The sequence below is a fragment of the Lepus europaeus genome, chromosome 11 (assembly GCF_033115175.1).
Source record: "Lepus europaeus isolate LE1 chromosome 11, mLepTim1.pri, whole genome shotgun sequence".
Lineage (NCBI taxonomy): Eukaryota > Metazoa > Chordata > Mammalia > Lagomorpha > Leporidae > Lepus > Lepus europaeus.
Genome location: NC_084837.1, coordinates 65337547 through 65350251, shown reverse-complemented (window position 1 = coordinate 65350251; position 12705 = coordinate 65337547). Strand labels below are relative to the sequence as shown.

The window sequence follows — 12705 nt, the reverse complement described above, 5'->3', positions numbered from 1 at the left end:
CCTTGCTGTTTCTTCCTCTCTCTTCCTATGATATACCATCTTTCAAATAAAATAAATACATCTTTTTAAAAAAACAACTAAAATGCCATCCTGGTCAGTTCAATGATACAAAAGCCAGTCTGTTAAAGCTTCAGATAAGAGAACCCAGTGGTATCCTCTAGTCCGTCATCCCTACCTGGAAGGCATGATTTCCCTAGGGATTCATCACTCAATCTCTAAGCACCTCATGAATGCCTTCATTCTCTAGTATGTCCATCCAAGCAGTTAAAAGGTCACCTATGTAGTACAGATAAACCTTTATTAAGAACATGCCCATCTGTTGTCAAGTACTTCATATGATACACTCTATGCAGAAAACTGGATCAGATTTTCTCCTCCATTCTGTCCTCTCCAATAGAAGATGCTGAACTTGATTCTTCTATTTTTTTTATAATGAACACAGTCTCTTTACATTAACTGTAACTTATACAATTGTCTTATACTGGTTTTGAGAAGAATTGTCAGAATAAAGAAGAAAATATTTTTTATCAGACCCTTAAGAGCAAAAGGTCATATGAAACAACAGATGGACATAAATTTAATACACAAATTTTAAACTATTCTAAAAATTCCCTCATATCTTACCATTAGAATATCTTCAGGACTAGTAGTAAGCTGATGAATTATCTGAAACATCTGGAAACATCTGCAACATGAATGAAAAATTTTAACATATTCTAGTCATCAAAAACTTCTCAAGAGAAACTCAGTAATCTGAATTAATTGATTATAGGCTAATAGTAAGTATATATATTTATACTTACACAGAACTACAGAAAAAAATTTTTAAACATTATATTAACCTTGAAAGATCTATTTATTTATTTGAAAGTCAGAGTTACAGAGAGAGAGGAGAGGTAGAGAGAGAGAGAGGACTTCCATCCGCTGGTTCACTCCCCAATTGGCCGCAATGGCCAGAGCTGTGCCAATCCAAAGCCAGAAGCCAGGAGCTTCTTCTGGGTCTCCCATCCAGATGCAGGGGCCCAAAGACTTGGGCCATCTTCTACTGCTTTCCCAGGCCATAGGAGAGGGTGGGATCGGAAGTGGAGCAGCCGGGACTCTAACCAGCACCCATACGGAATGCTGGCACTGCAGGCCGGTGGCTTCAGCTGCTATGCCATAGTGCCCTTACTGATACTTTTAAAAAAGAAACACTAGTTTACCCTCTCCAACCCTACCCTAGTCCCTAGTAGCTGCAAACTGGGGGAAAACATCAATATGTCCATATTTTCAAGGCTACAGAATACTCCATTATTATATGACTTCATAAACAACACAAATCATTGAAAATACTGTTTACACTCTAACAGCTGAAAAAATACTGTATATCAAGGTTATATTCTCTGAGCCAGATGCCTACATTATTTAACTACTAAAATCTAAATTCTTATATTTCACTTATAATCTCAAATTACTGTTACAGAAAAAAACTATGTCAACAATCTCCCCAAACTCACTCTTCAAGAGTTCTTTTCTTTCCTTTATCAATCATAGTCATCTCATCGTGGATTTTAAAGTCTGGCTTCTTGGCTATTAACTTCTTCATGGTATTAGAACTAATGGATCCATTCAAGTGGGCATGAAGTTCCTAAGAAAAGGGAAAACAATCAGGGAAAACTTATCATTAAGTATCACCCAAATTCATATCATTATCCCAAGTACTGGATATCTGTAGTCCATACTAGGCAAATCACATATTAGATTTATCTACCTAAGATTTACTTTTTTTTTTTTTTTTGTGAAAAGAAACAATGTAAAAGTCATTATAATTAGCAATCACTCAAGAATTCCACAGTTGAATGCTCACCACTTTTGGTAGTTCCAAGTAAAAGTCTCTCTTCCATGACTGTTGCTGTTCCTCCACCTCCACCATGATTTCAGTAGGGAAAAATGGTTCCTCTCCACTCTTACTCTTGGTGTGCAGAATACAGTGTATGTCAATCAGTAAATTCTGTGGTCCTGAATTTTCTTCAGATTATTTTACTTCCACATATTTTGATGAGATGAGCTGACTAGGTAGGTCTGGGCTCAGCTTCACCTATTTTTAACAAATGTGCTTTCAGATGGTGATATAAAAGCAAACAAATGAAATTCTGTCAATTAATTCTTCAAAGGCAAAAGCTTCTCCACAGCTAACTTAAGTCTGGGGTGGAGAAATGATCACTAAACAATCTGAACTAGAAACAGAAATGGCTTACTTACCTGTTGATGCTTTCTATAAACCTACTTTAAAAGTTAAAAACTTTAAAAGGCCTATTTTGTGTAAAACCAAAATTTACATTTTTGAGTTGTTAATATACAAAGGAAGAGCAGCAGTATCAAGAGTCAGATGGACCTAGGTTTATCTTTTTACCAGGTCTGCAGCTTAGTAGTGAAGTGGCCTAAACTCATTTATCCTCATAGTTTCAACTTCCTTATTTGTAGAAATGGAGTAAAGACACAGGGTAGTTGTGAGGGTTAGAAGGGTAATTTAAATTTCCCTCTATGTTACCTACAATCTGGTGACAACCTTTTCTTTTTTAAAGATTTATTTATTTATTGGAAAGGCAGAGTTACAGAGAGACAGAGGCAGAGAGGGAGAGAGGGAGAAAGAAGGAGAGAGAGAGAAATGGAGGTCTTCCATCCACTGGTTCACTGCCCAAAAGGCCGCAATAGCTGGAGCCTGGAACTTCTGGGTCTCCCACACAGGTGCAGGGGCCCAAGCACTTGAGCCATCTTCGACTGCTTTCCCAGGCCATTAGCAGAGAGCTGGATTGGGAGTGGAGCAGCCGGGACTCAAACTAGCACCCATATGGGATGCTGGGACTACAGGCAGTAGCTTTAGCTGCTACACCACAGTGTCAGGCCCTCTGGTGACAACTTTTAACTCAGAACCTTTATCACCTCACCTTACATCTCAATCACTGACTTCTTGTCCTTCTCTCTTACTAGACTGCATCTCAATGGGGATTATTTTTTATTTTACCACCCTAGTACCTACCACAGGGTTTAGCACATTGTGAGTAATAAATAAATCCTTATTATTCTTCACTTCTGAAAGTAGTTTGTATAAGACTAAACAGAACCACAGTAATCTATAGAAAGGCAAACTCAGGGTTAGATAAAAGTGGCATTTCACTGTAATGCCTTAGAAAGTGCTTAGCAGTGACAAATAAAATTGATGGGTTATTAAATTGATGGTGTTTAATATCTGCTGAAAGACTTCATAAAAATTTTCTAAAACTTCATTCTTCCATGGGTAATGCCAATTTGTCATAAACTGACTTATAAAGTAAATGTTAATCAAAATATTCCCAAAATTATTTCTTAAAATTTTAATGTTCACCTAGATGACTTATAAAAATATCCAGGAAAGGGACCAGCACTGTGGCATCACAGGTTAAGCCGCCGCCTGCAGTGCCAGCATCCCGTGTGGGCGTTGGTTCGAGATCCGGCTGCTCCACTTCCAATCCAGCTCTCTGCTATGGCCTGGGAAAGCAGTGGAAGATGGCCCAAGTGCTTTGGCCCTTGCACCCATGTGGGAGACCTAGAAGAAGCTCCTGGCTCCTGGCTTCGGATTGGTGCAGCTCTGGCCATTGCGGCCAATTGGGGAGTGAACCAGTGGATGGAAGACCTCTCTCTCTCTCTCTCTCTGTAACTCTTCCAAATAAATAAATAAATCTTTAAAAAAAAAATCCAGGGGAAAAAATCCAAAGCCCAGTAGAACATCATATATTGGCAAAAATATAAATAAAAGATCTGGTGAGAGTAGAACTTGGAACCGTCTTTTTGGAAAACGGTATTTTTGGAAAACAATTTGGCAATATCTATCAATTTAAGGTCAGCGTTGTGGTGCCATGGATTTAGCCACCATTTAGGATATCAGCATTCCACATGAGTGCTGGTTCTGATTCCGGCTGTTCCACTTCCAAACCAGCTCCCTGCTGATGTGCCTGGGAAAGCAGTGGAAGACAGCTCAAGTTATTGGGCCCTGAACCCATATGGGAGACGTGGACAGAATTCCATGTTCCTTGCTTTGACCTGGTCCACCCCCAACTATTGCAGCCATTTGGGGAGTGAACCAGTGGATAGACAATCTCTCTATCTCTGCCTTTCAAATAAACAAAGTAAATTTTTAAAAAATCTATCAATTTTTAAAAAAAGAAAATATTTTTGACCTAATAATTATACTTTCATAAATTTGTCCTATCTCTCTCTCTTTTTTTTTTTTGACAGGCAGAGTGGATAGTGAGAGAGAGAGAGAGACAGAGACAAAGGTCTTCCTTTTTGCCGTTGGTTCACCCTCCAGTGGCCGCTGCGGCCGGTGCATTGTGCTGATCTGAAGCCAGGAGCCAGGTGCTTCTCCTGGTCTCCCATGGAGTGCAGGGCCCAAGCACTTGGGCCATCCTCCACTGCCTTCCCGGGCCATAGCAGAGAGCTGGCCTGGAAGAGGGGCAACCGGGATAGAATCCGGCTCCCCAACCGGGACTAGAACCCGGTGTGCCGGCGCCGCAAGGCGGAGGATTAGCCTGTTAAGCCACGGTGCCGGCCAATGTCCTATATCTCTTAAGATACATACAAATCAATAGGGTAACTAATCAATTATATATCTGTGCAACTGAATATCTATGCCAATATGGAAAGATTTCTATGATCTTACATCACTTTCAAAAAGTAGTATCTTTAGAGAGATGGCATTCCTGAACAAAAATATATATGTATGTGTATGTATATTTATGCATAGACTCATAAACAAATATCATATATACTTATATTGTTGTGCCTAAAATACATATGAAATGATACAGAGAAAACTGTTACATTAGAAAGTGGGTCAGAAGTAGGAAAGGTTAGGGGACAACCAGAGCTGTCACACAGCGAATTAAAGCCCCAGCCTGCAGTACTGGCATCCCATACAAGTGCCAGTTTGAGCCTCGGCTGCTCCACTTCCAATCCAGTTCCCTGCTAATGTGCTTCGGAAAGCAACTGAAGATGACCCAACTTCTTGGGCCCCTGCACCCACGTGGGAGACCTGGAAGAAGCTCCTGGCTCCTGACTTTGGAGCAGCTCAGCTCTGGCCATTGTGGCCACTTGGGGCATGAACTAGCAGATGGAAGACCTCTCTCTTTCTGTCTTTGTAACTTTTTCAAATAAATAAATCTTTTTTTAAAAGATTTTTTATTTATTTATTTGAGAGGTAGAGTTACAGACAGTGAGAGGGAGATACAGAGAGAGGTCTTCCATCCGCTGGTTCACTTCTCAAATGGCTGCAACGGCCGGAGCTGTGCCGTTCCGAAGCCAGGAGCCAGCAGCTTCCTCCGAGTTTCCCATGTGGGTTCAAGGGCCCAAGGACAAGGGCCATCTTCTATTGCTTTCCCAGGCCATAGCAGAGAGCTGGATGGGAATAGGAGCAGCCAGGACTAGAACTGGTGCCCATATGGGATGCTGGCACCACCAGCTGAGGATTAACCTATTGCGCCACAGCGCCGGCTCCAATAAAATAAATCTTAAAAAAGAAAAAAGAAAGAAAGGTTAGGAGAGAGAATTTTACTTTTGGGTACCTTATATACTTTTCTGCTGTCTGAAAGTTATACTGCAATTTGAAACTATTTTTATAACTTAAAAAAATGCTTAAAGATAAATTTAAAAACTGGTGCTTACAATACACCTTTATTATCACAAACAGAAAAGGTGAAGAAATTTTATGTTTAGACAAAGAGTTAACAGCCTACAATGGCATTTAAGATGGATGGTGGGGGCCGGCGCCACAGCTCAATAGGCTAATCCTCCACCTGCAGCACCGGCACACCAGGTTCTAGTCCCAGTCGGGGCGCCGGATTCTATCCCGGTTGTCCCTCTTCCTGTCCAGCTCTCTGCTGTGGCCCGGGAAAGCCGTGGAGGATGGCCCAAGTGCTTGGGCCCTGCACCTGCATGGGAGACCAGGAAAAGCACCTGGCTCCTGGCTTTCTGATCAGCACAGTGCGCCGGCCGCAGCGGCCATTGAGGGGTGAACAATCGGAAAAAAAAAAAAAAAAGGAAGACCTTTCTCCTTTCTCTCTGTCTCTCTCTCTCACTGTCCACTTCGCCTGTCAAAAAAAAAAGGTGGGTGGTGGGGCCAGCACTGTGGCATAGCAGGTAAGACTGCCGCCTGCAATCCAGCTTTCTGCTGTGGCCTGGGAAGCAGCAGAAGATGGCCCGGGCCCTTGGGCCCTGCACCCCTGTGGAAGGCCCAGAAGAGGCTTCCAGTTCCTGGCTTAGGATTGGCTCAGCTCTGGCCGTTGCAGCTGTTTGGGGAGTGAACCAGCGGACAGAAGATAGATTCTCTCTCTCTCTCTCTCTCTCTCTCTGGGCCTCTGCCTCTCTGTAACTCTGCCTTTCAAATAAATGAATAAATAATTCTTAAAAAAAAAAAAAGACATGGGTGGCTAGCTTTTCATATACATTTTTGATTCTATTCCTGACTCCTCACCTAATTTGTGCCTCGCTTAGCCATCCTCTAGACTGATCTTTCACTACCCTGGAGTAAATGTATGGACCCCCTGGCTACTATGTTAACCTATGGAGATCTGAAAGCCACCAAAACAAGCATCATCTTTACACGTTTTTAAAAAGATGCCATTCCTTGCAGAAGATGTTGCTTCCCATGAAAGCATGCCCTGACAAATCCAACCTTCCTGAGCTACTTTGGCCTGGATCAGAAGCAGCTGAGATGGAAGGGACTGAAAGGTAAAAACACTGGGTTCAGATCTTTCTACATTAATAATATTTCAACAAGCTACAACAAGGCCCAAACCAAGTCTCCAGTCTCCCAGGAAACTTTTTTCATGCTTCTTTGACCACTCAAAATAATAAAAATATTTGCTACTACTTATTGTACAGTATAAACCAGACACTGAGTTAAACCTCAGTGATTAATTAAATTCTTACAACTCATGAGGTATTATTACTCCCATTTTATATAAGAATAAACTGAGATTACAAAAGGAAAAAACAGGGTGGGCAGGAAGGGTCTTTGACACAGGTGTTAAGATGCCACTTAGACACAGGTGCCCCATTTTGGAGTTTCTCTGCTTGGGATGCAGCGTCCTGCTAACGCATACTGTGGGAGGCTAAAGGTGATACCCCAAGTAGTTGGGTTCCTGCCACTTATATGAGAGATCTGGACAGAGTTCCCTGCTGCTGGTTTTAGCCTGGACCAGCCTTGGCTGTTGAGGATATTTGAGGAGTGAATCACCAGATGGAACATCTCTGTCTCTGCCTTTCTTTCCTTTTTTTTTTTTTTTTTTTTTTTTTTTTTTATTGCTTGATTTATTTGAAAGGCAGAGTTACAGAGAGAGGGGAAGACAGAAAGAGATCTTCTATCTGCTAGTTCATTCCCGAAGCTGTTGCAATGGCAGGGGCTGAGCAGGAGCCAGGAACTCCATACTGGTATCCCACATGGGTGGCAGGGATCCAAGCACTCAGGCCTTTCCAAGGCACATTGACAGGGAGCTCAATCGAAAGTGGAGCATCCAGGACTTGAACCAGTGTTCATATGGGATGCCAACATTGCAGGTAGCAGTTTAATCTGCTGCACAACAATACTAGCCAAAATCTGCCTTTCAAATGAAAATATTTAAAAAATAAATATTTAAAAATATTTAATACAAGGAAAAAAACGATCCTAGGACACCAAAATCCTAGGACACAAAATACATTTTGTCCTATTCTCTTTCCTCTTGAATCACTTTTCTTAGTCTCTTTGCAAAAAAAAAAAAAAAAAAAAAAGACATTCATATTTTAAACGTAACATCTTCAGCCTACTAACTTGTTATTAAATAAAGCCATTTCTACAGAGCTCTGTTTTTTTCAAAGTGTTTCAACTCCTTTTCCCCCATTTGGCTCTCAATCAATTCTGAGACACTTCACAGAGCAGCACTAGTCCTCTCACTTTACAGAAGATCCAAAGACCCAGGAAGCTCAGGGGAGCCCTCCAGCCAGGCCCCTCAGAGGTAATTCCAAACTCTTCCAGTGTTCCATTGCATCCAACTGCTTTACTTGAAACTGACAACCCTGCCACCAACTTCACAGAGGAAACAGAGCCATCAGGCACAACTTCCTTCTATTTCTGTCTTCATCTCACATGAACCTTATCTTTACCCACACTTTTTTCCCCTCATGAATCAAGGGGAAAAAGGTTCACTCTTCTGTCCCCAGGCCTATTACCTTACTACAAGTCCTTACTCCTCCAGTGAGTTCAGCCCCTCCCTTCCCACTGGCTGATTTCCCTCGGGGACAAACAGGTACATGCTTTATTTGCTTCCATCTGAAAACAAAACAAAGGAAACACTCTTCTTTATCCCACATTCTTCATTAGCTATTGTCCTCTTTTCCTTCTTGAGCTAAGTAAGCACCTGGAAAGTGGAATTTAGAGTGAATGTCTCCATTAGCTAATCTCCCATTCACTGAAAAATGGATCTGTCCTGAATGTTACACACAAACTGCTTTCCCTATCGAGCTCTTCAACACCAAAGCCAAATGACATCTTTCAATGAACAAATCTTTATCCTGACCCCAACTTTTTCTTGACTCCAGTGTTCTAAGTCCTGGCTGGATTCCCAAACTGCTCTTAACCACTATGTGATACTAATTCCAGTTAACCACAACATAGAGTCAAGCTGATTTCATTCTCCATTGCAGTCAAGTCACCAAATCCTAACCAATAAATTGTAAATGTCCTAAATATCTCTGGAAGCAGTTTCCTACTGACGACTCCCAGCCATCCAACCTATGGTTATTTCGGACTCCAACCTGGGTTCCTTCCTGAAAAACAAGGCTCAGACACATCACAGGGAATAACGACCTCGCTCCCAGGACCTCCCCTGCCTCGCATGCCTTCAACATCGCCTCGGAATCACACCATTTTGGAAGTGGAGGGGGAGTGTCGCTTTATAGACGGGCAACAGCCCAGCACAGAGCTGGGGGTACAAGGGAATCAAGTTGCCTGAGGGAGGCCGTAAATGCCTGTAAATTAGCTGTTAAGGTCGGTTTCTTCACTTTGCACTTGGCCTCACTGGCTTGTCTTCAGGTTTAAATGTATCCCCTTCTACAACAAAAACGCAATTAGCAACCATTATTAATCAGCACCCACAAGAGGTCCGTGGTGCTGACCCTTCGCCATTCAAGGACTCAGGTCTTCAGTCCCCAGAGACTCACCTCCTGGCGATTTCTCAACTATGAGGCTCTAGACATGTTTTCTCCTCAGACTGAAAAGCTGGTACAGAAAAATGACAAGCGGCGCCCCGCTAACACACGTGTCACAGGGGTAGCAGGCTGTCTTCCCGGCAGAACCAAAAAAAAGGTCAATCGCCGTCGTATTTTAGCGCAAGCTACCCCTGCCTCAGAGCTCATTGGCGCCGCGCGCTCTCCCCGGAAGTGACGCACATGCGTGCGCGGAAGAGGAAGTCCAGAGGAAAGGTTTCTTTTTTTAATCCCCCCCCACCCCCGTACGGAAATCTGTGAGGTGTGCAGTACAGGCCCCAAAGAGCGGCTCGTGACCGTGGCGGGCCGCCGTTCCTGAGTCTCTCCTGGCCATGGGCCCGCGGAGCAGCGCGCGTCGGGCGGGAGCAGTGCAGAGCACCAACGACAGCAGCGCCCTCAGCAAGAGCTCCCTGGCCGCGCGCGGGTACGTGCAGGACGCCTTCGCCGCGCTGCTGGTCCCGGGAGCCGCGCGCCGCGCGCCGCTCATCCACCGCGGCTACTACGTCCGCGCACGCGCCGTGGGGCACTGCGTGCGCGCCTTCCTGGAGCGGGCTTGCGCGCACCCCGCAGGGCGTCGTTCCCAGATCCTGTCTTTGGGTGCAGGCTCCGACTCGCTGTATTTCCGCCTCAAAACTGCAGGCCGCCTCGCCGGGGCTGCTGTCTGGGAGGTGGACTTCCCGGAGGTGGCGCGGCGCAAAGCCGAGAGAATTGGAGAGACGCCAGAACTGTGCGCGTTAACCGGCCCTTTCCGGAAGGGGGACCTGGCGTCGGCGCTGTGCTTTGAGAGCTTGGACTACCGCATCCTGGGCCTGGACCTGCGGCAGCTGCAGCGACTGGACGAGGCCCTGGCCGGAGCGGGCCTTGGTGCGGACTCGCCCACTCTGCTCCTGGCAGAGGCCGTGCTGACCTACCTCGAGCCAGATAATGCCGCGGCCCTCATCGCCTGGGCAGCCCAGCGGTTCTCTGATGCCCTCTTCGTGATCTACGAGCAGATGAGGCCGGGAGACGCCTTTGGCCAGTTCATGCTGCACCATTTTCGGCAGCTGAATTCGCCGCTCCATGGCCTGGACCGCTTTCCTGACGTGGAGGCCCAGAGGGACCGCTTCCTTCGCGCTGGCTGGACTGCCTGCAGTGCCGTGGACATGAATGAATTCTACCAGCGCTTTCTCCCCGCACAAGAACGCCAGAGAATGGAAAATCTGGAACCCTTTGACGAGTTTGAGGAGTGGCATCTGAAGTGCGCCCACTACTTCATTCTGGCAGCTTCTCGGGGAGACGCTTTCTCCCAAACTCTGGTGTTCCCACCCTCAGAGCAGTTTCCCCGGATAGATCCTGCTTCCCCTTCAGGAGTCTTCCCTGCCAGTGTAGCCACAAGGGACATCCAGGGTCCGGGCCTTAAGAGATACGGCCATGCCTCCGTCCTCTTGAGCCCAAGCACCATTCTCACTGCGGGAGGATTTGGAGAGCAGGATGGGCGGCACTGCCGCGTGAGCGAGTTCCACCTGCTCTCAAGAGACTGCCCCTTTGAATGGAAAGGCAGCCAGATATGCAGTTGGGAGACGGGGGCTCAGTGGGATGGACGCCTTTATCACACAATGACGAGACTTTCGGATACTCAGGTTCTCATCCTGGGAGGGAGACTTTCCCCAGTAAACCCAGCCTGGAAGGTTCTCAAACTTCATTTTCCTAAGAGTGAAGATAAAAGCAGTGAGGGTGTGAACGTGACCATAACGAAGACTGACCCAGAAGATTTCTCTTTGTCATGTTGGCGGCATTCAACGACAGAAGTGTCCTGTCAGAATCAGAAATACGTGTTTGTGTATGGGGGTCGAAGCGTGGTGGAGCCCGTATTAAGTGACTGGCATTTCCTCCATTTAGAGACTATGGCCTGGGTCAGGATCCCTGTGGAGGGGGCTGCACCTGAAGCTCGACATTCCCACAGCGCCTGCGGTTGGCAAGGGGGAGCCCTTATTGCTGGAGGCCTGGGGGCTTCTGAGCAGCCATTGAACTCTGTATTCTTTCTGAAACCAGTTGCTTGCGGATTCCTCTGGGAATCAGTAGACATTCAGCCTCCCATTACCCCAAGATATTCCCACACAGCTCACGTGCTCAATGGAAAGCTGTTGTTGGTTGGAGGAGTGTGGATTAATTCCTCCTCGTTTCCTGGAGTGACTGTAATCAATTTGACTACAGGATTGAGCTCTGAGTACCAGATTGACACAACATCTGTGCCCTGGCCTTTAATGGTACACAACCATACTAGTATCCTCCTTCCTGAAGAGCAACAGCTCTTGCTCCTTGGAGGCGGTGGGAACTGCTTTTCCTTTGGCACTTACTTCAACCCCCATGCAGTAACATTAGACCTGTCATCTCTAAGCACTGAGCAGTAAGGACTGGACTGGTATATTCAGGACCCACTAAAGTAGATAATAAAGGTTTCCATAAATAGGACTTGACTCTGGCTATAAGTATTGCTATCCCCCCCCCTTTTTTTTTCCTTAACTATATTCAGCACAGAAAGCATAAAAGATTATAAAATACATAACAATCATTAGGATAGTAAAAAAAGTAAAATCTAGCTAGAATACAGAGGCCATACAGGCCTTTGTATTCATATGTTCTGTTTGTTGGTCTTCCTCCAATTAGGTAATCTAAGTTAAAGCATTTATTGAGTTAAAATGGCCTTTTACCTAAGTCAAGAAAAAAATGTGCCAAGCCTGAGCCTTGTGATTTGAGAAGGTGCCTTGGAAAAAGCTTCATACAGATATTTGATGTGAACAGAGTTGAGACAGGTGTGTGGTTGTCACTCGGGGCATCCATATCAGAGTACCTTTTTTGAGTTCCATGTAATCTGCTTCTGATGTAGCATCCTGCTAATGAACACCCTGGAAGGCAGCAGATGGCTCAAATACCTGGGTCCCTGCAATTGACATAGGAGACCTCGGTGGTGTACCAGGCTCCTGGCTTCAGCCTTACGTAGGCCTGGCTGGTGCAGGTATTGGGCGAGTGAACCAGCAGATGGAAGATTGTCTTTGCCTGTCAAATAAAATAAGGAAAACTAAAAGAAAAAAAAAAAAAACAAGATGTGTGTGTGTGTGTATAGTGTTGAATATAGTTGAATAGACATGGTAGTGTGTGTGTGTGTGTGTGTGTAGTGTTGAATATAGTTGAATGGACATGGTAGTGTGTGTGTGTGTGTGTGTGTGTGTAGTGTTGAATATAGTTGAATGGACATGGTAGTGTGTGTGTGTGTGTGTGTATAGTGTTGAATATAGTTGAATGGACATGGTAGTGTGTGTGTGTGTGTGTGTGTAGTGTTGAATATAGTTGAATGGACATGGTATTGACCTAATTTTCTTCATATGTGAACCCTGGAATGAGTACAGTTGGAGTTTGGTTAAAGCATCATGCTCTTTAGTGCAACAGAGAAGTCTGCAATAGCTTTAA

The 12705-nt window shown here is 44.9% G+C and overlaps 2 protein-coding genes across 2 annotated transcripts in view; one reads left to right on the top strand and one right to left on the bottom strand.

Moving 5' to 3' along the window:
• Nucleotides 1-9661, bottom strand: part of ADAL (adenosine deaminase like) — a 30968-nt gene extending 21307 nt beyond the window's left edge. The window contains 4 exon segments of the mRNA XM_062205762.1: nucleotides 625-685; nucleotides 1497-1627; nucleotides 1847-2077; nucleotides 9214-9661. Coding sequence (XP_062061746.1) covers nucleotides 625-685; nucleotides 1497-1627; nucleotides 1847-1912 — 258 coding nt within the window. The 5' untranslated portion in view covers nucleotides 1913-2077; nucleotides 9214-9661.
• On the top strand, nucleotides 9465-12311 carry LCMT2 (leucine carboxyl methyltransferase 2). Its single transcript, XM_062205761.1, has one exon. It carries the CDS (start codon nucleotides 9591-9593, stop codon nucleotides 11646-11648), a length of 2058 nt encoding a protein of 685 aa, XP_062061745.1. The 5' UTR covers nucleotides 9465-9590; the 3' UTR covers nucleotides 11649-12311.
• The last annotated feature ends 394 nt before the right edge of the window (nucleotides 12312-12705 follow it).